General features: G+C 36.3%; 3 protein-coding genes across 4 annotated transcripts in view; 1 reads left to right on the top strand and 2 right to left on the bottom strand.

Annotated features, from left to right (window-relative positions):
• The window catches only part of LOC131681994 (Krueppel homolog 2), a 30,718-nt gene extending 11,775 nt beyond the window's left edge, over window positions 1-18,943 (bottom strand). The window contains exons 1-2 of the mRNA XM_058963120.1: window positions 18,653-18,943; window positions 210-417 (exon numbers count right to left, since the gene is read on the bottom strand). Coding sequence (XP_058819103.1) covers window positions 210-355 — 146 coding nt within the window. The 5' untranslated portion in view covers window positions 356-417; window positions 18,653-18,943. The remainder of the gene's footprint in view (window positions 1-209; window positions 418-18,652) is intronic.
• LOC131681995 (protein-lysine N-methyltransferase CG9154) lies at window positions 84-27,029 on the top strand. 2 transcript variants are annotated; one of them, XM_058963122.1, is made up of 4 exons: window positions 84-100; window positions 25,735-25,892; window positions 25,982-26,141; window positions 26,626-27,029. In XM_058963122.1, the coding sequence occupies exons 2-4, from the start codon at window positions 25,746-25,748 to the stop codon at window positions 26,988-26,990; spliced, it is 672 nt and encodes a 223-aa protein (XP_058819105.1). In that variant the 5' UTR covers window positions 84-100; window positions 25,735-25,745; the 3' UTR covers window positions 26,991-27,029. The 2 variants fall into 2 exon arrangements, with proteins under 2 accessions (XP_058819105.1, XP_058819104.1); XM_058963121.1 differs by lacking the exon at window positions 84-100 and having other exon boundaries at window positions 25,640-25,892.
• On the bottom strand, window positions 26,966-27,698 carry LOC131681996 (prefoldin subunit 1). The gene is made up of 2 exons (XM_058963123.1): window positions 27,515-27,698; window positions 26,966-27,459 (listed from the first exon to the last, which is right to left on the bottom strand). The coding sequence occupies exons 1-2, from the start codon at window positions 27,533-27,535 to the stop codon at window positions 27,076-27,078; spliced, it is 405 nt and encodes a 134-aa protein (XP_058819106.1). The 5' UTR covers window positions 27,536-27,698; the 3' UTR covers window positions 26,966-27,075.
• Between the last annotated feature and the right edge of the window lie 274 nt (window positions 27,699-27,972).

Here is a 27,972-nt window from a genome sequence, read left to right as displayed (position 1 = left end):
TACAGTTTTGTTTGCCTTTAACGGTGCAGTTTTCTCATTTGCTCAAGTGGAGTTCAACGCCTAACCGAGGAATCAACGAATTCGTTATTTTCATTCGCAGGTATATGTTATCGGAAGGTTGATACATAGGATAGATGTGACGTCACACGAATAACGTGTTGGTTAGATTCAGTTAGATTTTTATTATGTACGTGTGTTGTTCTACTCACCCGAAGATTGGAATGACGTATCCGAGTGCAAAGATTACTGTCAGCACTCGGGATGCCCACAACGCTGTGTCGATCTTGTTAAGGATGATGTGTTGTTTTAGTGCCTCCACTCCACGTGGGTGATCTCGTGATTGTTCATCACTCATATTGGCGTTGTCTTTTGGATCGTCCTTCCTTGTCTATATAATAGCACTTTTGCACCGGCTAACTGTGGAAAACAGGAAAGAAATCGCAGACGGTTCATGGTTAATGAAGTAACTCGTTAAACGTGGCCTTTACACACAGGTAGAAAGGGAAAATAGAAAACATCTTGCAACGATGCATTCATTTTCGCAAGGTGAAGCTATTAGTTCTAAACCAGTTTGATTTAGAATGCTCGATCCTCTTTCGAAAGGGCTGAAAGCCACCAGCTGACTGATAAAACATTAATCTTTTTTTGGACAAAACAAGACTAGAGGCGTGTGTCATCCGGCGACTGAAATAAGAATTGATCCACTGGGTTTCACGTCATAAGAGACGGCGAAATAGAGAGACTACTTCATTATAAAAGATTTCAAGGTTTTAGTATATTTTTAACCTTCTTTAGGTGTTAACTTTTTGTAACGAATAAGGTGTTAGCGGGTCATATTGACACCGATTTCGAACTCAGTTTTAAGACACATTTTCTGTCAAATCTATATGAACCTGTACCGTTTTTGACCAGGTTAACTAGTGGGAATCGGTACCGAATGGGGTCATGTTTGCAATACATAGATGTATGCAGAACAGTCATCATAAATCACGGGTTTAATGACAAAATACTAATAATAAACACAAACAAAACAAAAATAAGAATGTATCATTCCGCGGGCTAGTACACCATAAGGACGTTTTTGTTTTGTCTTATTTTGGCATCACAATTTTTTTTCCTCGATTCGATACTGTTTAAACCATTGAAAAGTTATGTAATACAACTATTAACATTTCAACAAATAGTTGAAACATATATAGAAAAGTGAGTTGAATTTAACGGTAAATGGTTCCTGAATTATAGACTTCTAAGAAAAGCTCTAATTCATGAAACTATTATTGAAATTTTTATCTGTTTGAAGGAATTTGTGCGTTATTGAGCGTAGAACAATAAAACTAGACAGATTGTTTCTGTGTTGTAACGTCACGAAAAATGCCTACTTTTTATTTCATTAAAAAACTAAAATTTTGTTCGTACAATATTCCGGTTTATCTTTGTATTCAGAAATACCTTTCTAAAAAGCCTACAATTACTTTTATTGGATGTGCGGAACTAAAGTTACAACAGGATACACTTTAAGTTGTAGCGTCACGTAAATCAACTTTTACCAGCCGCTTGAATGATTTATCAGATATAGTGTCAAATTTTACTTCGTATGGTTAATTGAAACGCTTTCAAGTTGTTTCGTATACAGGACTAGCGTGATATTCATAAATTCAGAATGTATATCCTTAAGTGCTTAAGGGGTTATATACCATCGACACTTTCTTTCGTGATGTTACAACGATTTGACGAACCTTCATTCTATAAATCTGTTATAACTTTTTCAAATGAACTCCTTCACTAATAGATTCAGAAAATAAACAAAATTTTATATAAGATTTGATCTACAACACTTGAATGCACTGGAGGAGGTATTTTTAATAAACGATTGAACAACGTCACATTATATATTTCTTTAAAAGTCCACCTACGGTGTGCTCTCCTAGACGCTGGTCATATGGTACGTTCCGATGCAATCACGCTAACAGCAACGTAGTCCAGTACATGCGACGGAAGGTTGTGAGGGAATTTTCGAACTTTGTTCTCGGGTGAATATTTTGGCATGAATAATAATGCGTTCCCTGAATATTTCCTTCCACCCAGCAATCAACCATTCCACACATCGCCATAATCGACGAGACGCCCGTTATAAGGTTGTCCGCAACCTCCGCTGTAGTCGCACGTGCTGTCAGTTACTCACTAGACAATTCTTCCTTTACAAGCCCAAATACGTCGTCAAAGCAGCTACATTATCGAAATGCCTGAGGTATTACATCCAATATAGATGGGTATCTATTCGAATTGACGGGAGGTTGCAAAAACATAATTCTCAATTGCTTAGAGTCGGATAAAAAGGCTTTGGCTCATCTCAAATGAGCACAAAAAGGATAGGTGAGGGAGTGTTTATTGGTGTTTGTAGACATTTAAAATCCCGTCGATTTGACGATTGGTCGCGTGTGCGTTTGTATGTCGCGTGTACTAACGTGTATGTAACTTCGCGTGTATGAATTTTATTTTATAACCGAGTGCTTTTCGCTTGTGTTCTTAGATGCACGTGCGCGGACCGTGAATCTGATACTTAATTTTTGATGCACGTTCAGACGCTAAAAGAAAATGAAATCACGCGGCAAAGAGGTAATGGAATCACTAGATTTCCCGATCATGTCGCAATGGAAGGTGTTGTCTAGTGGATATGAGCTTTATTTTTTGATTTATCCAACTGAATGTATGATTTCCGGACGTAACCGATTCATGATCGCGCGAACATGGGCGTTTGTAGGTTCATCATTTTACCGGAGTGTTATCAAGTTTGCCCGATCGCGGACGTATGTGTGCGTTGTAGATCGCGAAGGGCTTAAGCGTTCGTATGTTAACGTGTTTGTCGCATGTGCTCGCGTACATATGACTTTGCGCGTGGCCATTCACCCGTTTTTATCAGCCCTTTGGTGAATTTTAAGGTTCAAGTTACCTTTTTTAAGCATGTGTTAGAATTGAACGCTTGGAAGTGTGCGTAGGAAAATTTGTGTTCAGCTTTGCCACCGGATTATCCATTTAAACCTTTTTAAAACTCTAAAAGAAGAATATCAGTCGATTTATTAGATCATCACGATTCAATTCATGCATAATACCTGCTGGAAAAACCATCGGCTTAGCTAAATGGTGCTTTTGAAAAAGTGGCTGTGGTTTTTTCATAGCGCAGTTGTGTTGCGTACCCCAGCTCGGTGTGGTAGTGTGATAAAAAATTACAGCCACTTTTTCAAAAGCACCATTTAGCTAAGCCGATGGTTTTTCCAGCAGGTATTTTGCATGAATTGAATCGTGATGATCTAATAAATCGACTGATATTCTTCTTTTAGAGTTTTGAAAAGGTTTAAATGGATAATCTGGTGCCAAAGCTGAACACAATTTTTCTTACGCATACTATCAAGCCTTGAGGTAACTTGAGCCTTAAGCTGATAAAACGGGGACATTGACAGAATCGGGACAATATTTTTCTTTCTTTTTAATAAATCGAAGATCTTAAAATATTCTTCTGTAGTCCCTAGATATATCCCGATAACCTTTTCTGATTATTTAGTTTAAATTTCCCTTAAGGGGGTCTAAAAGCGCAAAACTATTTTTTTTTATTTTTGCGTATTTCGAATCTCTAAGATAAGAAAAAGTATTTACTCGAAATCAACTTGGTTCGTCTGCTAGAACCGATAAAACTACCAACTATCAATTTTCATATAAGGCAGACAAAATCGGGTCAAAAAGCTGATAAAATCGGGGGTAGACACAATCGGTAGCTGATAAAATCGGATGTTGATAAAATCAGGTCTTCACTGTATTTTGTTTTCGATGTAAAATTCACATTCTGACAGGGAGTGAGTTAACCCATATCACCAAAGTTCCCGGTCATGTCGCCATGAAACTTGTTGTCCACTGCTCATATCCACTCATAGCTTTCTTTTTTTAATTGGTCCAATTGAAGGCATGGACCTAGCCTGCTGATGCTAAGGATAGAGACCTTCAGAAGTGACCAATTCATGATCATGCGAGCGCGGGAGTTTTTAAGTTCACGCTTGAGACCGTGTTTTAAAATTTGTTTGTCGCTTGAATAAATTCGATTTTATAATTATGACGCGTGTATGTATAGATAAATGTACTCATAATCCTATATGCCACGGTGCTAAGTTTGTTAGTTTGTGGATATGCTTTATTAAGAACCTATACCCGACGCAAATCATCGCTGCTGTGCTATTTTATGACAAGCGCCATTTAGCACATTTCGAGAAAACCGCTTTTTAAAGTTTGAGATCGAATATCTCGAAACTTATAAATGGTATGAACAATTCAAAGAAAACAATTGATGCTTTCATCTATTCTGTATTAATCTCTCAAATACACTCAAGTTTTTTTTTACGCGGTTTTTTTTTGCGCGGTATTTTTTTACGCGGTTTTTTTTTACGCGGATTTTGAAATTTACGCGGTTTTCATTTACGCGGATTTTGAAATTTACGCGGTTTTCATTTACGCGGATTTTGAAATTTACGCGGTTTTCATTTACGCGGTTTTTGAAATTTACGCGGTTTTCATTTACGCGGATTTTGGAATTTACGCGGTATCCATCAATGATGTTCCCTTTATCGCGGATTCTTAAATTTAAGTGGTCTTCATTTACGCGGATTTTGAAATTTACGCGGTTTTCATTTACGCGGATTTTGAAATTTACGCGGTTTTCATTTACGCGGATTTTGAAATTTACGCGGTTTTCATTTACGCGGATTTTGAAATTTACGCGGTTTTCATTTACGCGGATTTTGAAATTTACGCGGTTTTCATTTACGCGGTTTTCATTTACGCGGCTCGTATCCCCCGCGTAAAAAAAACCTGAGTGTATTACGAAAATCGGTTGACTATGTTGCGAGTTTTAACTAAAAATGTAAACAAAAGTCACGCTCACGGTGGGTATTGATGACAAAATTTGTATGGCGTGTCATAATAGTGCATGGGAAATTTTCCACAGAAAAAACCTCAATCATTAACTTTTATTCATAGCTTTGACTTCATTTGGTCTACAAACAATCGGTGAGATGCTTTTTGAAGAAAATGAGTCAGGGAATCTAGAAAAAAATAGTTATTTTTGGATGCAGTGTTGCCAAGTATACTATATTTCCAGTTTAAAGCTAAAACTGCATTTTCTCACAATTTGTGTACTTTTATGTTTATGCCATTGTGCTTCTCAGATAGTTTTACATATAAAAACATCTTATACATCAAGATTACTTGAATTAATATACAGACAGAGTCATTTTAAGTGAAAAACTAAAAAAATTCTCAGCTCGTTTCTCGTTAAATCTTAATAACCAAGCATAATGTCAAAATTCTGAAAACGCCGCTTTGTACAGATATTTTAGGCAAGTAATGTGACATAGCTAACTCAGATAGATAGCACAATAGCGACGATATATTCATTTAATGAGATTCCAATGTGGAAAAATACATTCTCCCCTATCGGCATCTCATCCGCAATTTTGATGTAACATCTATCCCAATTGTAGGGGAGAGATGCCACACGACGACATTTTCCTCTGAAATTATAGATGACCGTGTTCATGATCGGAATGCCTTCTAAAAGGTCTCAACTGTTCAACTGATACAATATTAAATAATCACATAATTTAAAAAAAAAAAATCGAAAATTTTAATGAGTGTGTGTTTTTACAGTCCATCTCCCACTGACCGGCAGTGCTTTTACGAAGAAACTTGTCTGCATCTATTTAATGATAAATTGTGTCTTTTCCGAGGTATTATCCATAGATGTACACATGTTTAGCCCTGAAGATGAAAGGCGATAGCTCTACTGTACATCCAACGACCCATTTCAAGAATGCCTGTTCCTACACGTACATTCTGAGGCCGTCTTAATATACAATAAGCCCCGCGCGAACACATCCACGCATCAATTGGCTATGTGCAATATATTCGGATTTCCAGAATGAAAAATAATATTTTTGATTCTGGCACGTATTTACAATATGGAAAAACATATAATTGAATAACACAAAACGATCTCAGCTTGATTCGCGCACATATATAGAAAAATAATTAGGATGTGACGATAAAATCACTACGTCAATTTGCAGTATTCTCGCCAGGTATCTGCTACGCCGCCATGATTTCTATGCCAACATCTAAAACGTTGCGTTAGGGTCGATCCACAATGAGCAGAATAAATTTCATTCGACACAATTTTGTGATAGTCGAGTTCGGTCAATTTGTTGGTGTACCGTGGTGTAAAGTTTTTGTTATTCACCGACATGTCCAAAATAACACATTTCTTCAATTAGCTGTCCAATATTTTCACTTTTAACATATGCCTAAAAATTAAGTCACAGAGAACAGACATCCATGATCGAACAAAAATATTTAAAAAACGTGTGTAAAAATTTGAATTAATATAGGATAAACACTAGCGCCGCCACACCAACCTATCCCAACTATCCGTCAAATCCATTCCGGAACCGGTTAGAAATCCTGAATGGATTCAGTGTGGAATCTTGCTCAAAGAAAACAATCGATTCCGACACTATCGGTTGATGCAATCTCTAAGATAAGAAAAAGTATTTACTCGAAATCAACTTGGTTCGTCTGCTAGAACCGATAAAACTACCAACTATCAATTTTCATATAAGGCAGACAAAATCGGGTCAAAAAGCTGATAAAATCGGGGGTAGACACAATCGGTAGCTGATAAAATCGGATGTTGATAAAATCAGGTCTTCACTGTATTTTGTTTTCGATGTAAAATTCACATTCTGACAGGGAGTGAGTTAACCCATATCACCAAAGTTCCCGGTCATGTCGCCATGAAACTTGTTGTCCACTGCTCATATCCACTCATAGCTTTCTTTTTTTAATTGGTCCAATTGAAGGCATGGACCTAGCCTGCTGATGCTAAGGATAGAGACCTTCAGAAGTGACCAATTCATGATCATGCGAGCGCGGGAGTTTTTAAGTTCACGCTTGAGACCGTGTTTTAAAATTTGTTTGTCGCTTGAATAAATTCGATTTTATAATTATGACGCGTGTATGTATAGATAAATGTACTCATAATCCTATATGCCACGGTGCTAAGTTTGTTAGTTTGTGGATATGCTTTATTAAGAACCTATACCCGACGCAAATCGTCGCTGCTGTGCTATTTTATGACAAGCGCCATTTAGCACATTTCGAGAAAACCGCTTTTTAAAGTTTGAGATCGAATATCTCGAAACTTATAAATGGTATGAACAATTCAAAGAAAACAATTGATGCTTTCATCTATTCTGTATTAATCTCTCAAATACACTCAAGTTTTTTTTTACGCGGTTTTTTTTTGCGCGGTATTTTTTTACGCGGTTTTTTTTTACGCGGATTTTGAAATTTACGCGGTTTTCATTTACGCGGATTTTGAAATTTACGCGGTTTTCATTTACGCGGATTTTGAAATTTACGCGGTTTTCATTTACGCGGTTTTTGAAATTTACGCGGTTTTCATTTACGCGGATTTTGGAATTTACGCGGTATCCATCAATGATGTTCCCTTTATCGCGGATTCTTAAATTTAAGTGGTCTTCATTTACGCGGATTTTGAAATTTACGCGGTTTTCATTTACGCGGATTTTGAAATTTACGCGGTTTTCATTTACGCGGATTTTGAAATTTACGCGGTTTTCATTTACGCGGATTTTGAAATTTACGCGGTTTTCATTTACGCGGATTTTGAAATTTACGCGGTTTTCATTTACGCGGTTTTCATTTACGCGGCTCGTATCCCCCGCGTAAAAAAAACCTGAGTGTATTACGAAAATCGGTTGACTATGTTGCGAGTTTTAACTAAAAATGTAAACAAAAGTCACGCTCACGGTGGGTATTGATGACAAAATTTGTATGGCGTGTCATAATAGTGCATGGGAAATTTTCCACAGAAAAAACCTCAATCATTAACTTTTATTCATAGCTTTGACTTCATTTGGTCTACAAACAATCGGTGAGATGCTTTTTGAAGAAAATGAGTCAGGGAATCTAGAAAAAAATAGTTATTTTTGGATGCAGTGTTGCCAAGTATACTATATTTCCAGTTTAAAGCTAAAACTGCATTTTCTCACAATTTGTGTACTTTTATGTTTATGCCATTGTGCTTCTCAGATAGTTTTACATATAAAAACATCTTATACATCAAGATTACTTGAATTAATATACAGACAGAGTCATTTTAAGTGAAAAACTAAAAAAATTCTCAGCTCGTTTCTCGTTAAATCTTAATAACCAAGCATAATGTCAAAATTCTGAAAACGCCGCTTTGTACAGATATTTTAGGCAAGTAATGTGACATAGCTAACTCAGATAGATAGCACAATAGCGACGATATATTCATTTAATGAGATTCCAATGTGGAAAAATACATTCTCCCCTATCGGCATCTCATCCGCAATTTTGATGTAACATCTATCCCAATTGTAGGGGAGAGATGCCACACGACGACATTTTCCTCTGAAATTATAGATGACCGTGTTCATGATCGGAATGCCTTCTAAAAGGTCTCAACTGTTCAACTGATACAATATTAAATAATCACATAATTTAAAAAAAAAAAATCGAAAATTTTAATGAGTGTGTGTTTTTACAGTCCATCTCCCACTGACCGGCAGTGCTTTTACGAAGAAACTTGTCTGCATCTATTTAATGATAAATTGTGTCTTTTCCGAGGTATTATCCATAGATGTACACATGTTTAGCCCTGAAGATGAAAGGCGATAGCTCTACTGTACATCCAACGACCCATTTCAAGAATGCCTGTTCCTACACGTACATTCTGAGGCCGTCTTAATATACAATAAGCCCCGCGCGAACACATCCACGCATCAATTGGCTATGTGCAATATATTCGGATTTCCAGAATGAAAAATAATATTTTTGATTCTGGCACGTATTTACAATATGGAAAAACATATAATTGAATAACACAAAACGATCTCAGCTTGATTCGCGCACATATATAGAAAAATAATTAGGATGTGACGATAAAATCACTACGTCAATTTGCAGTATTCTCGCCAGGTATCTGCTACGCCGCCATGATTTCTATGCCAACATCTAAAACGTTGCGTTAGGGTCGATCCACAATGAGCAGAATAAATTTCATTCGACACAATTTTGTGATAGTCGAGTTCGGTCAATTTGTTGGTGTACCGTGGTGTAAAGTTTTTGTTATTCACCGACATGTCCAAAATAACACATTTCTTCAATTAGCTGTCCAATATTTTCACTTTTAACATATGCCTAAAAATTAAGTCACAGAGAACAGACATCCATGATCGAACAAAAATATTTAAAAAACGTGTGTAAAAATTTGAATTAATATAGGATAAACACTAGCGCCGCCACACCAACCTATCCCAACTATCCGTCAAATCCATTCCGGAACCGGTTAGAAATCCTGAATGGATTCAGTGTGGAATCTTGCTCAAAGAAAACAATCGATTCCGACACTATCGGTTGATGCATTTTAGCTGGAATTCATGCTGGAAGTCCGAACCGGTTCCGGACTAGTTTGACTGGGTAGAGGAATAACCGCTGTCAATTCTGTCGAACTCAGCCACAAAAAAACACGACGACAGTAGCGCACCTGGTTTGGATATCCCAACTACCTTCGAAACCGTTGTAGATTTTACACAAGTTGAATGCTGAAGATGGACGTCTGTGATTAAGTCGTCGTCGTACGGTATCTGACTAGTGAAAATCGAGCTTCGAGCAATACAAGCAGAACAATTTGAACTGTCAGTGGGGCCCATAATTTGTGTGCCCGCTGAAATGTTGACTTATGTCAGTTCAATACAAATGGGATAGGGGTGCCATGTACGTGATTCTCGCGATATTTTTGCATACTAACACATAACACAACAGGAGAAACGGCCTACTAAGTGATTAACTTCGATTTCCTGTTAAATATACTATATGTCACTGCATAATTTTGAAAACTAACGGACGAACACAAAATCACTTCCAAGTGATTCGACAGGTCTGCCAGGTCTCAAAAAAATATCGAAATTTTAATGAGGTGCTAAAAATTTTCGGTACACCGCGATACAACTGTGGCACATAATCATTAATAATATTTATGTAGTACTATTTTACATCTCCAGTGTTATAATTTTTCAAAATACAAACTCTAAATATCATATTACCGTACTAAAGTTACTCTATATACGAGATACAGAGAGTGCGGCATCTATTCCGAAAATACCCTAGAATAGATGTTAGTTTTTAGCATTCTTTTATGATTTCGAAGCCGTGCAAATGATTCTGAACGAAAACCGCTGGTGCCCTAAAACGAGTTCGCTAGATTTTCAGAGCAGCGTGCACTCCGTGCCCTAGCGTGGGTGACGGAAGGTTGTTGAAGTTTGTCGAAAAAATTGTTCCAGTAATAATTATTATTTTCTCTAACGGGTCTTGGACGAGTTTTAATTTGTGCTTTGGCATTGCGATTAGCAATTATGGTTCAAATCAAAGATAATACTGGGAAGTTTCAGATCGATTGGTTCTACGGTATTGGATATATGTTGCTAACTTTTCGATAAAGTGGATATCGAAAGAAAGATGGAAGTATTCACGCATGCACATCAGAGGTAGCAAGATATCAAGAACTGCTATTTTAGTTGGGGGCCATTCATATACCACGTTGACAATTTATGGGAGGGTAGGGGTCACGAGAAAGTCCACGCTAGACCAGGGGGATGGGGGTATTGGAAATGTCCACGTGGACTTTTCATTATATTTTTGTCTTTTTCGTCGTTGGTGTTCAAAATTTTTCAAGATTTTGAAATAGTCAAAGTGCCTTTAACAGCATAGTGTGTGATGGCAACTATCATAAAAAATCAGAGCAAATCGCGCGAAACACAATGCAAGATTTTTTTTGATCTGAATCATTTGATTCAATCTTCTGTGACTTGGTCAAATACCACTAATTTTGGATTTGGGAGCTAGTGATTGAAATTGTGAGCCAATTCAAGAATCCATAGGTTATTTCAATGTTCTGTTATTAAGATGAAACGCAAATATAAAAGATAATAACGTTGTTCAGAAATGAGATATTTCCATGGAAATAAAAGATGAAAGAAGTACACTCAGGTTTTTTTTTACGCGGGGGATACGAACCGCGTAAATGAAAACCGCGTAAATGAAAACCGCGTAAATTTCGAAATCCGCGTAAATGAAAACCGCGTAAATTTCAAAATCCGCGTAAATGAAAACCGCGTAAATTTCAAAATCCGCGTAAATGAAAACCGCGTAAATTTCAAAATCCGCGTAAATGAAAACCGCGTAAATTTCAAAATCCGCGTAAATGAAGACCACTTAAATTTAAGAATCCGCGATAAAGGGAACCTCATTGATGGATACCGCGTAAATTCCAAAATCCGCGTAAATGAAAACCGCGTAAATTTCAAAAACCGCGTAAATGAAAACCGCGTAAATTTCAAAAACCGCGTAAATGAAAACCACGTAAATTTCAAAATCCGCGTAAATGAAAACCGCGTAAATTTCAAAATCCGCGTAAATGAAAACCGCGTAAAAAAATACCGCGCAAAAAAAAACCGCGTAAAAAAAAAATTTGAGTGTATATGATATTCTGTGGTTAAAGTTTGATCGATTTTCATTGTCCTTCTCCGCCATAGTAGTCTAACACAAAGCAATTGTTTTTTGAAAACCCATCTTTTCATAAAATTACCCGAAAAAATATTATTTTGGAGGGTTTACGTGGACAACGTAGAAGGGGGAGGAGGGGGTTAAAAAGGAAGGTAGTTCTAAGTCGCGTTGAAAATGTGAGTAAAAACTATGTACAATACTCTTACTTCAAATATATACAATTTTTTTTTATTTTTTTCGTCCAGCTTTCGTTTAGGAAAATTCAGTTTTTCCCTGCATAATGCATTGATTGAAGTTCTTATATATTTTATGAATATTTCGTTTATCCGTCTATTTTATAGGCTATTTTTTGTCAAGGCATTGTTTTTATTTGTTTATTGCTTTATTGCGTTTAACCATTGATTTGGTTGGTCTTTGAGATTTTACGTAAAGATGTTGTCCCATGCTGATTTGGGCGTTTTTCTGAGCCCTGTCCATGTAGCATGTGTTATCAAAAACATCGCTAAACATCATATTGTAAATATTCTCAATCGATATAACATCCATACCCGAATAGAATTTTACAATAGCATTTACCCGTCAAACAATCATAAAACAATGAATATTATAGTTATAACTGTTTCAACATTGTTCGACGCAGAGTTATCGCAGTAGATTTACAATAAAATTTTATGTAACAATCAATTTTACTGATCAGAAAAAAAACTGAAACGGTACATTCACATTAAATTTGACTGTTTTCGAGAAAAAAATGTATGGAGAAAAATCGTTTTTTTTAATGTTAAGATTCATAAACACCACCCTGTTCTAATGTAAAAGTCGATTTTACATTAAAATTTAATGTAGAAACATTACAGTTTGTTGTGTTTGTATTGTAGCACTACACTAGAATTTACAGTAAATTATTGTGAAATTACTGTACTGTCACAGTGAAAATTATGGTTTTGTGTCTGTACATTTCTATTGGGGTAGTGATAAGAGTTAGAAAAAGTGTCTCAAACCGCCGATCACTGGTTCTGATGGTTCGAGTTTTCGATCTGGCCATTCTACAAAATTTTAGAACTCTGATATCGATTTGTATTCTGGTATATAGTTATGTATAACAAAAATGTGATATGTATATACATTTGAAGGTTTATAATGAACCACCATCAATATACTGATCAATATTTTGTTTATTGTCAGTATTTCTGCTCGTGTAGGATCCGCTGACCTATTAAATATGTCCAGATGGACATGTCGACATAGATTTTTCATTAGGGATTAAATTGCAAATGTAAACAAACTACGTTTTCGCTATTATGGCATTATGCGACTAAAATACTGCAAGATTGAGGTAAAAATTAGTTGAAATGGTTTATAGATCGATTTATAATTAATGAAAACAAAACGGCGGAACATTCATTTTCTTCGAAATTTCGACTTAGGCCCTTCTTTTCATATGGAATATAAAGGCTAAACTAACATTTTTGACAGAACAGGGGCGAATGCTTATTATTTTGTATCTCTTAAGAACGGGAGCGAATGCTTATTATTCATAAAATTATTCTGTAAACAGCGGTTCTATTATATAAATAAAAATCATATCTACTGTGATCATGTCTACTCGGTGGTTGCTGCACATAAACATTCGAATATTTCGATATTTTCATGAAAATTGAAGAAAATATGCACGCGCCCTTTCATTTGCATTGGGTTCTATGCGCCCATTTGCTGAGCCCTATTAAAAATATCCTGTCAAGCTCGCCTATTTACCCAGCCCTACCCAGCAAGACAGAGTCAGTTTAGCCCTAAAGGCTAGTTTACAGTTCGGAAAGCGTGTGACGGGATTTGGGTCCCTGCGTATTATAAATGGAGTACGGGATTTCAAATCCCGTGACGGGAAATGAGTCTACACAAAAATGACTGTTTTCCTGAAGTGTAAACCCAACCGCGGAAAACATCACGGGATTTTAAAACTCTCCGCACAGAAATCCGGTCGGGAACAATTCAACACAAATTGTTTCCGACGGGAAAAACAGTATTTTTATAAGGTTTGCAATTCGCTGCATGTTTGATACTGTTTGTATTTTTAAGAAGCAGCAGAGCTTTTGGTTTTACAGTTTGGAGAGATCTTGGAGGGAAATTTTCTCTGATCAAATCCCGACGGAAATCCCGTGATCCATTTCCAGAACAGTAAACTAGCCTTAAAGCGAACCCTACACGGGACAAGAATATTGTCAAGACTTCTTCAATACTTCAATCCCATTTGATTCAATTTTTTCAAGATACCTTTAAAGCGGACCCTACACGTGCAGAAATATTGACAATAAATCGATTATTGATCAATATATTGATCGTGTAAGGGTATCTTGGAAATATTGATAATGTAGAAATCAAATGGGATTGACGGATTGAAGCAGTCTTGTCAATATTTTTATTAACAATATTCTTGTCCCGTGTAGGGTCCGCTATAGTCAATCCCGTTTGAATTGCGCAGAATAATTATTTTTAAAGCGGACCCTACACGAGACCAGAATATTATCAATAAAAATATTGACAAGACAGCATCAATATAGCGGACCCTACACGAGACCAGAATATTATCAATAAAAATATTGAAAAGACAGCATCAACACGTCAATCCCATTTGAATTCTACAGGATCAATATTTTCAAGACATTACACGATAAATATATTGATCAATAATTGGTTTATTGACAATATTTCATATATTTCAATATGTTTTATTGACAATATTCTGGTCTCGTGTCGGGCCCGGACAAGACGTGACAATCGGCTTCTTATTTTTCCTTCGACATTCTTCTTTTCGCACATTTTACCCTGCCGAAATCTTCCGAAGTGTTGCTATTTTTTATTAATGAAAATGGAGCTTTGATAATTTTTTTATACCGGCAATATTTTGTATCTTTATTCCACAATATTGATGAAGGGCACCGTTTTTCCATGTCATGGGTGTTTAGTAAGGTTTGATGAAAAATAGATTATGGTGTGGTTTCCGTCTTACTTTTGTTAAAGTTAATCAACCCCTTATACGGTAAATGCATGATAACTACTTGTTTCACTTTGCCACACGATTTCTGTTCAATTTAGTCATCTTTACTTTTTTTAAATGATAATAATTTTATTTGTCAAAAGTAATGACAATCTTTTCCTAAAAATATAGCAACACTGCCAAATATTATTTCGCTATCCCTGCAGTAACGTTGCGTACGATGCAGAAGTCAGAATCAACCAATAAGGAGCTGGACTTAAAATTGGAACAAAAATGGCACCCTCTATTGTCACGTCTTGTCTTAGGTTTAGTCCTAGCGGAGATCCAACTAAAAAGCGGTCCAGTTAAAAAGTGTCCAACCAGCGAATCACGACTGTATCTACCCACAAAAACACATTGGAATCAAATTCTTTGTTATATTGTTATAAGTTTTAACCAAAGATGCTTTAGGAAAAACATGGTCATAAGCTGACCCTACACGAGACAAGTATATTATCAATAAAAATATTGACAAGACCGCTTCAATAAGCGGACCCTATAGCGGACCCTACACGAGACCAGAATATTGTCAATAAAAATATTGACAAGACAACATCAATACGTCAATCCCATTTGAATTCTACAGGATCAATATTTTCAAAACGACTTTACACGATCAATATATTGATCAATAATTGGTTTATTGACAATATTTCTGCTCGTGTAGGGTCCGCTTATGCGAGACAACAATATTGTCAATAAATATATTGACAAGACTGCTTCAATCCATCAATCCCATTTTAATTCTACAGAATTAATATTTTCAAGATGACCTTAAGCGGACCCTACACGAGACAAGAATATTGTCAATAAAAATATTGTCAAGACTGCTTCAATACGTCAATCCCATTTGAATTCTACAGAATCAATATTTACAAAATGTCCTTACACGATCAATATATTGATCAAAAATTGGTTTATTGTCAATATTTCTGCTCGTGTAGGGTCCGCTTTACACCATCAATATATTGATTAATATGATTTATTGTCAATATTTCCGCTCGTGTAGGGTCCGTTATACGTCAATCCCATTTGAATTCCACAGAATCAATATTTTCAAAAAGGCCTTACACGATCAATATATTGATCAATAATTGGTTTATTGTTAATATTTTTTGCTCGTGTAGGGTCCGCTTTTGAGTACATTGCGACTTAAGCGGACCCTACACGAGACAAGAATATTTTCAAAAAAAATATTGACAAGACTACTTCAATCCGTCAATCCCATTTGAATTCTACAGAATCAATATTTTCATAGTGTCCTTACACGATCAATAATTGGTTTATTGTCAATATTTCTATATTTCTGCTCGTGTAGGGTTCGCTTTAGGCACGTGCACCCTACACGTGCAGAAATATTGACAATAAATCGATTATTGATCATGTCAATATCAATTCTTCAAAAGGGCTAATGAGATTTTTATAAACAAACTTATTTCGCTCATTATTCCGCCCTCGAGTCGAATTTCATGAAAGATACACATGAATCAACATCTTTACCCTTGGTAGAATCAATTTCAAATGTCTTCTGCGTTGAAAATATAACAAATTAAGAGAAATCAGCAAAACAAAAGTTTGTTTACAAATCTTATTAGCCCTATTCTAATGTTGATATGGATGTAAGGGTATCTTGAAAATATTGATCATGTTGAAATCAAAAGCGGACCCTACACGAGCAGAAATATTGACAATAAATCATATATTGATCAATATATTGATGGTGTAAGGTCATCTTTAAAATATTGATTCTGTAGAATTCAAATGGGATTGATGGATTGAAGCAGTCTTGTCAATATATTTATTGACAATATTCTTGTCTCGTGTAGGGTCCGCTAAAGGGATTGACGGATTGAAGCAATCTTGTCAATATTTTTATTGACAATATTCTTGTCCCGTGTAGGGTCCGCTAATGAAAAAAGCGGCCCTTACACGTTCAATATTTTTGTCAATACTAGAGAGTATTGACTAAAGTATTGTACGTGTAATGGAAAAAAGTTGTATTGACGATGTGGATTTCAAAAGCGAACATCACACGAGCGGAAATATTGACAATAAATCAATTATTGATCAATATATTGATCGTGTAAGGACATTTTGAAAATATTGATTATGTAAAATTCAAATGGGATTGACGTATTGAAGTAGTCTTGTCAATATTTTTATTGACAATATTCTCGTCTCGTGTAGGGTCCGCAAAACGGGACTGAAATATTGTAACAATATCGTCAATACTGGTATTGACAAAAATATTGAACGTTAAAGATCTGTAGCGGACCCTACACGAGACAGAAATATTGTCAATAAATATATTGACAAGACTGCTTCAATCCATCAATCCCATTTAAATGCTACAGAATCAATATTTTCAAGACTACCTTAAACCATCAATATATTGATCAATATGATTTATTGTCAATACTTCTGCTCGTGTAGGATCCCTACACGAGACCAGAATATTATCAATAAAAATATTGACAAGACAGCATCAATATGTAAATCCCATTTGAATTCTACAGGATCAATATTTTCAAGACGACATTACACGATAAATATATTGATCAATAATTGGGGTATTGACAATATTTCTGGAGACGTGAAGCGGACCCTACACGAGACAGAAATATTGTCAATAAATATATTGACAACACTGCTTCAATCCATCAATCCCATTTAAATTCTACAGAATCAATATTTTCAAGATTACCTTACTTCATCAATATATTGATCAATATATGATTTATTGTCATTATTTCTGCTCGTGTAGGGTCCGCTTAAGGTCCGCTAGACAAGCGTGAACTTTATCGCAATTCTTTTACTCACCTAATTGTCCACGTGGTATGGTACATGTCTGTATTGATGAAAACATTTTTTTGGCGAGTCAATTTCTTAGAATGTGAGAACCTAATTTTCTCCGATTTAATAACATTTTTTTTCATCATTAATATTTCTACCATATATGGAATATTGAGCAGCTGTTCGAGAAATGTCGTAAACGATTACACGTGTTTAGAGCAATCATTAGAATTACGCTTTTGCCTTATTGACAATATGTAGCTTTTCTGTCGGAGGTACGAACTGCACCTTTCTCTATGCACCAACAAAATTATGCTGGCCAAGCCGAGTGTCAAATCGCGGATCACACAGCTACCCAGTGAAACCCGCCAGAAAAGCGATCTGAAATTCCGGCTCAAATCATTAGTTGTCATTTGAAGCGGAATTCGGACGGAAGCGTGAATTTACAGTAGATACACAAAATGTACAGTGATTATCTGTAGCACTTCCACAAGTAAAATCACTATTTTCAAGTGCTGTAAACTGTTCAAGCTGGTGGTAAGGAGGTAGGTTTTAAAAGCCGGAATTGAATGGTTTGATTAAGCTTTGAACTCGCTAGATGGGAATGCGAATCGCGTCTAATCTAACAGGGTACATAAAAAATTACAATAAAACTGCCACCCTAAAGTTTAGTCAACTTTGTGAAACACAAGCTTGTTGTAATCACATCATCGCACTGATAACCATTATCTATTGATCCACAAATGAGTCTTATTTTTTATTGAATAGCCTTCACAAAACGTAAACTAATTAAATTTTATATTAGGTATTTACATTCACACGTAATAGAGCCTGCAAGAATATTGCTTTTTGAATTCAATTTAGAGCAACCACCGGGAAGTGGTCGCGCTATTTATAGCGTACGCATAGATCCCGTTGTTTCGTATACGTGAAGGCTTTCAAAAAATAATTGTCAATTACTTTGTGCAGACAGGTTTTTACCATTAACAGCTCTTCCGTAAATCGTGTTAACGTTGCCTTGTGATGCACTGTATAAATGCAAAATTGTTTTTCACCTGTTAACTCCATTATTCTTTAATTCCTGCTTAGCGCAGGTGAGCAATTAAATATCAATTATCTGTGTTGATTAATCGTTCCGAGCACAAAAATCTGTTTTCGTAATGAGCCACTTACATCTTAATCCAAAGGTGTGGTTTTCCGTGAAAAATAACTTTCTCCAAATCTCGCGGATCCGAAAATGCAGCAATAAGGAAAAACTACGCGGTTGCCTCTTTGTGGCTACGTCTGGCTGTTAAACTCTACTGAATTGAACACTATTTACTCATACAGCTCAGTTCACAATTTTAGCTGGTGGATCTACTCGCGGTACTCGCGGAGTTTTAGTATATACGTATGTACGTAAGTGAAGAGAACGAGTATATTAAATTTTTACGTTTTTGCTGCTTCCAACATTACACTCAAAATAAAAGAGATTTCCAATGACATCAGTTGTCAAAAAAGCATGACAGTTGAGACGTCTAATTTAGTGTTGCCAGCTAACACCCAGTTAAGTTCAGTCGGAAAATGAGCAAGAATTCTGGCTGGTGCTAGTTCTTATTCCGGCTCCAGTGACACAGCCGATTTCCGGTCAAACCATTCGGAATCCTGAATGGAGTCAGTATCCCGGCCAACCATTCGGAATTTGATTCGGAATCCTGAATGGAGTCAGTATGGATTCCAGATCAAACGCAACAACCGATTCTGAGTTGGAATCGGTTGTTGCATTTGATTTGGAAACCATCCCGGTCAAACGATTCGGAATCCTTAATGGAGTCAGTATGGATTCCAAATCAAATGCAACAACCGATTCCAACTCAGAATCGGTTGTTGCATTTGATTTGGAATCCGTACTGACTCTATTCAGGATTCCGAAATGAGTTTAACTGGGATTGACCAAAGGCGTCCCACTGAGACGTCCAAAAAATTGTTTCAAAATCGTTCAACACGGGTCTAACGATGGACGTTCGTTGAACGGTTATTTGGACGTTGTCCAAATTGGTCCAACGAACGTCCTTCATTGGACGATTTTGAAACCAACCGTTCTTAGAGGGGTTGTTTACTTATTTAAAGGCTCGCACAGAATCCCTGTTAAACTCATTCCGGAACCGGTTCGGATTTTTTAATGGAGTCATTATGGATTCCAAATCAAATGCAACAACCGATTCCGACTCAGAATCGGTTGCTGCATTTGATTTGGAATCCATACTGACTCCATTCAGGATTCCGAATCAAATTCCGAATGGTTTGACCGGGATGAAGCCGATTCTACCTATCGAACATGTCACCGGCTACCTATCGTGCAAAGTAAACAAACATACTTCTTTAGCTATGCCCCCATGCATTCTCGCAAGGGGAGTATTGTTATTGGCAGGAAAAATATTGCAATGATACGAGTGAAACACTATTTGTTTATATATTTACTTTTCTTATTTCTTATATTGCTAACAAAAATCAACAAGTTAACAATAACGTGATGAATATATATTTTAATTGATTCTTCGAACCTCTACAGTGTCATTGAACGACTATCAGGTTTATTTTCCATTGATAGATTCGCAAACGTTATTGTTCTGTGACAGTTACATGGTTTTGTTACTGTTCTGTACTAGTGTCACGTTCATCCGAGATAAATCCGCTTCAAATGACCTGAGTCCTTCGTTAGCTCGAATTCTTTGAATAAATTTAAACACTTTAGTAATTGATTAATTAGCATTCAATAAATCAGATAAAATAATGTTTGAAATGATTTTCGCTGAGATGTTTCGTTTGCCACGATAAAGTGCTTAATTTTTCATTCAGTACGAATTTATTCTGTCATTTAATCAAAGTCACTCCAAGTTACAGTAAATATTCCGGTTGCCAGAAAAAATAAATAGTCTGTATTCTACGCAGTGTTGCGTATTCCTCTGTACAGGACTCTATTGTATACAGATTCTAGGATTGACCTTTCTACCGTTAAAAAGAAACGGTGCCGAATTATTTCGTGAGGAAAACAAAAAAATCCACTGTAAAAACCGGTTGAGGTTAGGTATTTCGTGAGACCAGCGATGCCAGATTTACAGACATGTCTATATTTTACAGACTTTTGATGTCTCCTAGAGATCTACAGACTTTTAAAAGGGTAATAGTGTTTAGTAAAATTGCACTAGAATAACTGTTTTCGAATACGAGTGATTCCTTCACAATAGAATTCTACTTTCAATCTATTTTTAATGTAAAATTATAGTGTAACTAGGATTTACACAACCATCTACAGACTTTTACAGACATTTTAGTTATTCTTCTACAAACATTTCAAAAAAACATGTGGCATCGCTGCGTGAGACAAACAAACCAAACTCCTTCGGTTTGACTTTGCATCTGTGGTTGTAAATGAGCTGTCAGATATGTTAATGGGTTCCAACTCAAATGCAACAACCGATTCTGAGTCGGAATCGGTTGTTGCATTTGATTTGGAATCCATACTGACTTCATTTAGAAATCCGAACCGGTTCCGGAATGAGTTTAACTGGGTTCTAGTTAGAATCGGTTGTGTCACTGGAGCCAGAATACTAATTAGAATCAGCCAAAATTTTGGCAAATTTCTGGACGAACTTTACTGGGCCAGACTGTCACAGTTTTGAATTATTTGACTTATTTGACGTCAAGATGAAGAAAAAGAAAGGTGGAAACATTTGATATTTTTTGGTATTTAATATTTTAGCGTGGCAAAAGTTGAGCAAAGAAAAATTGATTCTGGCAGAGTTTCTGCCAGTATTTTGCGCGATTTGTGCGAGAATTCTAGCAAAAAAAAATCGCTCAAATGCAACAACCGTTTCTGACAGAAGTGGTTAAACTAACCGATTCTGCTAACTTTTGGCCAGAATTCAACCGAGAATGCACAGCCAAGATTTCTGTACGCTTCCTGCCACATATTTGTCAGATGTTTTTGCTCGATTCGTGCTAAATTCTACCAGGTAGGAATTGCCAGGATCTGCACGATTTATTTCCAAGTTATGCCAGGGTTTTACTAGGTTCCTGTCCTGAGCTCGTCCTAGTTAAACTAACCCGACAGGATGCGCGTAGAAATCTGACAGAGCTGCCAAACCAAGACTGACAGAAATATTGCAGAACGGTCTCTGCCAGAAAATTTGGTGACTGGGCTGGTAGAATTTAGCACGAATCGAGCAAAACATCTGACAAAGATGTGGCAGGGAGCGTACAGAAAGCCGTACATTCCTCGCTGGATTCTGGCTAAAAGTAAGCAGCATCGGTTAGTTCAACCGCTTCTGTCAGAAACGGTTGATGCATTTATGCGAATTCTTTGCCAGAATTCTCGCACAAATCGGGCAAAATACTGGCAGAAACTCTGCCAGAATCAATTTCGCTTTGCTCAACTTTTGCTAACTTTCTGCTTTCCACGGTGACCCCCAGTCACTGTGCACGGTAAAAAAACCAAATTTTATTTTTATGTAGATTTCTCATTCATAAATTTTGTATGAGTCATTTAAAAATGATATGTGTATAATTATATCTATGAAGCAAAACATGTGCTATGTGCTTCAAATATACAATGTTTTAGCATGCCTCATAAAATTTATATACACGCCTTTTGAAAAATATCATTTCAATGCGTGGCAACAAATGAATTCTATATGCTCGCAAACAAATAGCTATTATGTGTGACCTAGGGGCAGATCACTCTAAGAATGTATAACAAATTTGCATCAAATTAGAAAAAATGCATTTTATTTCCATTTTTGCATCAGCTTGGCACACCCTCGCAGAAAAATTTGTTTAACAAACGTCCTACGCTGATCCACTTTGTTCGACGTTTTGTTAAATGTAGGGCTAGTTTTTCTGCAGGGTTTTGACGTCTTACACGCAACGCAAACCACATTGCAGGCAACGCAAAAACATTGCACACAACGCAAAATACATTATGAATTTCTATTTTGATGGAAATAAATGCATTTAATTTCGCTGATTTTTAAAAATGCATCACAAGTGATCTGCCCCTAGTGTGTGACCCATAATTTTAATGTGCTTCGGTGATGTTTCTACACATATTTAAGATGTATTTAAGAAATTAATAACATGAGTGACACATGAACTTTAAGAGTTTTCAATACATTTATCATGTGTAGACAGAATATTGCAAAAATACATAATGTTTCACACATAATTTAAATGTGCTATTTGTGAAGGTGTCAGAAAATCAAAATGGTGCAAGCAGCAGATAAATTATGACTTTTATTATATTATTCAATGAGTTTCTCTGTACTGAGAAACGAAGATTACGCGTGAAGTGGATAAGACAGAAAAAGGTGAGTCCACCTTTTTATGAATTTGTCCAATGTAGTGCTAACCCCGATCTGTAGGTTTCAGACTTGTTAAAATTGTGTATATGTGGAATGGTGGTTTTCTGTTCTGATAGACTTTGCAGCTAATTCTTATCGGCACGCTACGAAGGTAATTGAACGACTAAAACACAGAGAACAGACATCCATGATCGAACAAAAATATTTAAAAAACGTGTGTAAACATTTGAATTAATATACGATAAACACTAGCGCCGCCACACCAACCTATCCCAACTATCCGTCAAATCCATTCCGGAACCGGTTCGAAATCCTGAATGGATTCAGTATGGAATCTTGCTCAAAGAAAACAACCGATTCCGACTCTATCGGTTCATGCATTTGAGCAGGAATTCATGCTGGAAGTTCGAAACGGTTCCGGACTAGTTTGACTGGGTAGAGGAATAACCGCTGTCAATTCTGTCGAACTCAGCCACAAAAAACATGACGACAGTAGCGCACCTGGTTTGGATATCCCAACTACCTTCGAAACCGTTAGAGATTTTACACAAGTTGAATGCTGAAGATGGACGTCTGTTCTCTGTGACTAAAATTAAAATGTGTACAATAAACGATTATTTTTTATTGTGAGCAACACCATTTGAATATGAAATAAATATCATTTTGTCATAAATAAGTATCATATTTCCGAAATGTAAATTGTATGTATGAATCCATAACACTCATAACGCACATCACATAACTTTCATGTATCATGTGTATAACAATTATTGATGGCCGCATAAATATTATACACGTGAAGGTATGATGTTATTTACCAACAACTATAAAAATTATGTGTGAAACCTAGGAATGTATAACAAATTTGCATTAACTTAGAAAAAATGCATTTAATTTCCATTTTTGCATCAACTTTACACTCCCTCGCAGAAAAGATTACTTAACAATCGTCCTACACTGATCCACTTTGTTCGATGTTTTGTTGAATGTAGGGCTGTTTTTTGTAGGGTTTTGACGTCTTACACGCAACGCAAAATACATTACACGCAACGCAAAATGCATTACGAATTTCTATTTTGAGGGAAAGAAACGCTGATTTTTAATAATGCATCACAAGCGATCTGCCCCTAGGTGAAACCCCATTGAAAATTATTATATAGTTTCACACATAATAAAGATGTGTAATTTTTTACCAGTGTGGTAAGCAAAAGTCCCAGTCACCAAATTTTCTGGCAGAGACTGTTCTGCTAGATTTCTGTAAGTCTTGGTTTGGCAGCCCTGTCAGATTTCTGCGCGCATCCTGTCGGGTTAGTTGAACTGATGCGACCTCGGTTTCGCTCGCGTTTTCTGGCAAATTTTGACAGGAACCGAGCAAAACCCTGGCATAACTCGGAAATAAACCGTGCAAAGATCCTGGAAACTCCTACCTGATAGAATTTAGCACGAATCGAGCAAAACATCTGGCAAAGATGTGGCAGGAAGCGTACAGAAATTTTGGCCGTGCATTCCTCGCTGGATTCTGGATAAAAGTGAGCAGCATCGGTTGGTTTAACCGCTTCAGCGTGGCAAATTTTCTCAGAATCGGTTGTTGCATTTGATTTGGAATCCATACTGACTCCATTCAGGATTCCGAATCAAATTCCGAATGGTTTGACCGGGTCCTTGGGCTAGTCTTTATTCAATAATTCAGCGTCTTTAGTTTTCAGTTTCCAGTTCCCACAACTCAAAGTTGTATATACAGGTATGGCGAAGCGCGGACTGTTTGGTTTCGTAAGATAAAACTTACATGAATGGTGTGAGTGATCACAGAATTAATTGACTTGCTTTCGTCATACCGTTCGTTCCGCTCCCATTGAATCGTGTGAACCTGGGACGGGACCTGCGGAAAGAAAAAAAACGCGTGTCAAATTGATCCAGCACGCAAATGTCAGATTGAACCGGCTGTCCTCAGAGTGATTAATATGGGGAGTATTCTATTTGAAATTAAGTAAACGCTAAACTTTTTTTCAAATATTTCAATAAATTAATCATTAGATCAATAATAATAGTGGAGATGATAGTGCTTTCATTAATTTCGAGATCGGTAATTCTTGTGAACACCCACTGTTCTCACAAATCGGGTTTCACCGGAAAATGGTGAAAAGTCATCTCCGGATTTTTCGCTTTACTTCGACCGCAATTTTTGACCTTGCACTCCATGATAATGGATTCACAAAAAAAATTTGAAAGTTCAATTCTAGAGAAAATTTTCAATAGGACGTAAGTAACAATGAGAGATTCTCTTTGGGGTCTTTCTCTTCTGTTCATTACTCGGCCATTTCAACATTTATTACTAAACTCTTTGCATAATATTCTAGTAAAAACCGTCGCCTTTCGATATGTACTGGAAAATTAGTGCAAAGTGTTGTAATGACGTCGTAATAAACGAAAGAGAAAGTAAACAAAGAGAGGCTCTCAATGTTACTTACGTCCTATTGAAAATTTTCTCTAGAATTCTTGTTTGTTCTTTAATGGCGATTTCGCTTGAACCTGAAACTGAGTCAGGTTCTAACCCCAACTGCTGTCAGTTCATACATTTTGACAGCAGTTGGGGTTAGGAACTGACTCAGTTTCGCTTCAAACGAAAACCACATAAAAAAGTCATGTGATTTCTTGAACTACACCAAGTATTAGTGTGTGTGAATCGAAGAAGTAAGATATAACAAACAAAAAGAAAGAATAAGAAAACACGAATCCGCAGGTCCCGTCCCAGGTGTGAACGCTATGACGTCGACTTGTTGTGCTTCTGGATTGCTTACATATTTTTGGTTGCCAATACTAGCAAACCGTGTGTTCTGCCACACCTATATATACAACATTGCCCACAACTTGCACGTGCGTGGTGTTTTGTTTAATTTTTCTTGCAATTCGTTTTAGTTTAGCAAAGAATGTCCTCTCAAGGCACTGGAGAAAGTGACGAGGATGAGTGCCGGCTTCCTGCAGACACGATGCTAGTTCTACAACAGTTCCTATACGAGAAAGAAATGCGTGAGCATACCGGCGAATTAGTTCAGAACGACTTTGAAGAAAATTGGGTTTGTAATTGTAATTTATTGTTTAGCCCAAGAACGATTAGTATATAGTATATTACAATGAATCAATATTTTCTCCCGTGATTTAACAGCAATTGAGTCAATTTTGGTACAACACTCAGACGAAAGAAAGGCTAACATTCGTGGTGAAGTATTTTCGTGAACATTTTGAATCTGTAGGAATAGAACCCTGTGTGGCACTGGTCTCATGTCCATCGCTTTATAGTCATATCAAAGCTGTTCACAATGACGGTAAGGTTTTATTCAGGTATATATTCTGTAAGCCGAAATGATTCTAACAAATCAGCGACGATATCGATGTTTTCTTCCCTATTAAAAAAACTACTTCCTAGCATTTAACGAGAGGATAAAAAGGTTTTGATCTTATACGGAATAGGTGGTTCATTTACTGTTAATTTCTTATGCCAGTAGAACCGCAGTATCTTTTAATATAGTTTACATCGTCTCAAACATGATATATTTAGTAAAATATGTTATAGTGTCGATTTTAAGTACATTTGAATACAACTTTTATTTTTTGTTTGAGACGGAACTGACTTTTACCGACCTCAAGCACAAACGATTTAAATGAAATGATTATATTCTATGAATTCTGTCCGTCTCAATTATTCCCAGAATGCACTTTTTGTGAGAAGTAGGCTAATTCCTCCATAGCAATATTTTTTTATAAAGCGTGGTTATATGATTCGTTTAATAAGTTATATATTTTTTGCAGTAACACTTTTCGAATTTGACGAACGGTTCACATCTATAGGATCAAACTTCCGCCATTTCGATTACAATCGTGCAATTGAGGAGGATTATTTGGATGACTTTAGAGAAAAATTTGATATTGTGATAGCTGACCCCCCATTTTTATCGGAAGAATGTATTGAGAAAATTAGCATCGTAGTTCGAAAAATATCAAAAAAAGATTGCAAAATAATACTTTGTTCCGGTTTTGTGGTTCGTGAATGGGCTAAGAAACATTTGACTTTAGATATATGTAAGTTTAAACCGGAACATGAGCGCAATTTGGGTAATGAGTTCTCTTCCTATGCAAATTTTAATCTTGATGACGTATTAGCGAAAGTAATGTAGCTTTATTATTCAAGAATTACGCAAGAAATGATACTCCAACGCTCTGGTTTTCTGGTATCCGAAATTATTCACGTTGAACTAAAACCTAATCTGCCTCTTCTTTTTTTGGGTTTGTTCCGTTTTCTTTTACCGTTGATTCTGATCGTTTCTGCTGTACCAATTCTCGCAAACTGTCTTCCTGCTCTTTGAGGTTCTTTAGTAAAAATTCTTTATTTTTTTCACACTGGCTGATCATTTCCTCAAAATTGCTTTGCTTCAATTTCATTTCATCCGTCAATGAAGTCACATTCGACAGAACGAACATCCTTCCGACCGATGCATACACTTTAGTGTCGGTTTCAAGCTGAGAAATTTCCTTGTTTGTAAGTTCCACTCGCTGCTTGGACACCTTCAAATTGTCGGTTTTCATATCCAATAGACGAATTTTTTTGGTCGATTCAATTTTGTTAACTTGCATTTCGGTGAAAGCCTAAAAATAAGATTCTTATTCGAAAATATTCCTGTCTAATCATTCTCACAAATACCTTTTTTAACTCCAAATCCATGTTTAAGCTTTAGAAATAATAACTTCGTTTATTTTCACTGGAATTGGCTCTAGATTTACAAATATTTCAAGTATATTCTGTACATGTGTTTCCTATACTTATTTGCAGCAATATTTTTTCCTTCTTACGAAGAACGAGCGAGAATGACAACAAAATGATCGAATAAAAAAGAACGTCAAAAAGTCCAAGGGGTGCGTCAGCTGATAATTGACAAATACACAGCTCCTTGTCAAGGACGACGTCTCTGTACAGCCAGCATCACTGCCAGAAAAGCAAAACATTGATTTTGAACCGAATTAGACGCTGTACTTAGTTACAAAATGTCGATTTTCTGAATGATATGATATTAAATCATCCCACAAGATGCAAAACGTCGTGTGGAATGCTTGAATATCGAGCATAGTGCCGAACATAATTCTTTGTTTGGGGCTTTATAG

The sequence above is a fragment of the Topomyia yanbarensis genome, chromosome 2, assembly GCF_030247195.1.
Source record: "Topomyia yanbarensis strain Yona2022 chromosome 2, ASM3024719v1, whole genome shotgun sequence".
Classification (NCBI taxonomy): Eukaryota; Metazoa; Arthropoda; class Insecta; order Diptera; family Culicidae; genus Topomyia; species Topomyia yanbarensis.
Note: the sequence above shows the minus strand (reverse complement) of the source record. Positions and strands in the feature narration are given on the sequence as shown.

Excerpts from the sequence above, each read along its gene's own strand:
- LOC131681996 (XM_058963123.1), bottom strand. The coding sequence starts at position 27,535 with ATGGATTTGGAGTTAAAAAAG. Across the intron at positions 27,460-27,514 it reads TGGATTTGGAGTTAAAAAAG|GCTTTCACCGAAATGCAAGT; the intron begins GTATTTGTGAGA and ends TCTTATTTTTAG.
- LOC131681995 (XM_058963122.1), top strand. The coding sequence starts at position 25,746 with ATGTCCTCTCAAGGCACTGGAGAAAGTGACGAGGATGAGTGCCGGCTT. Across the intron at positions 25,893-25,981 it reads ACGACTTTGAAGAAAATTGG|CAATTGAGTCAATTTTGGTA; the intron begins GTTTGTAATTGT and ends GTGATTTAACAG. Across the intron at positions 26,142-26,625 it reads CAAAGCTGTTCACAATGACG|TAACACTTTTCGAATTTGAC; the intron begins GTAAGGTTTTAT and ends TATTTTTTGCAG.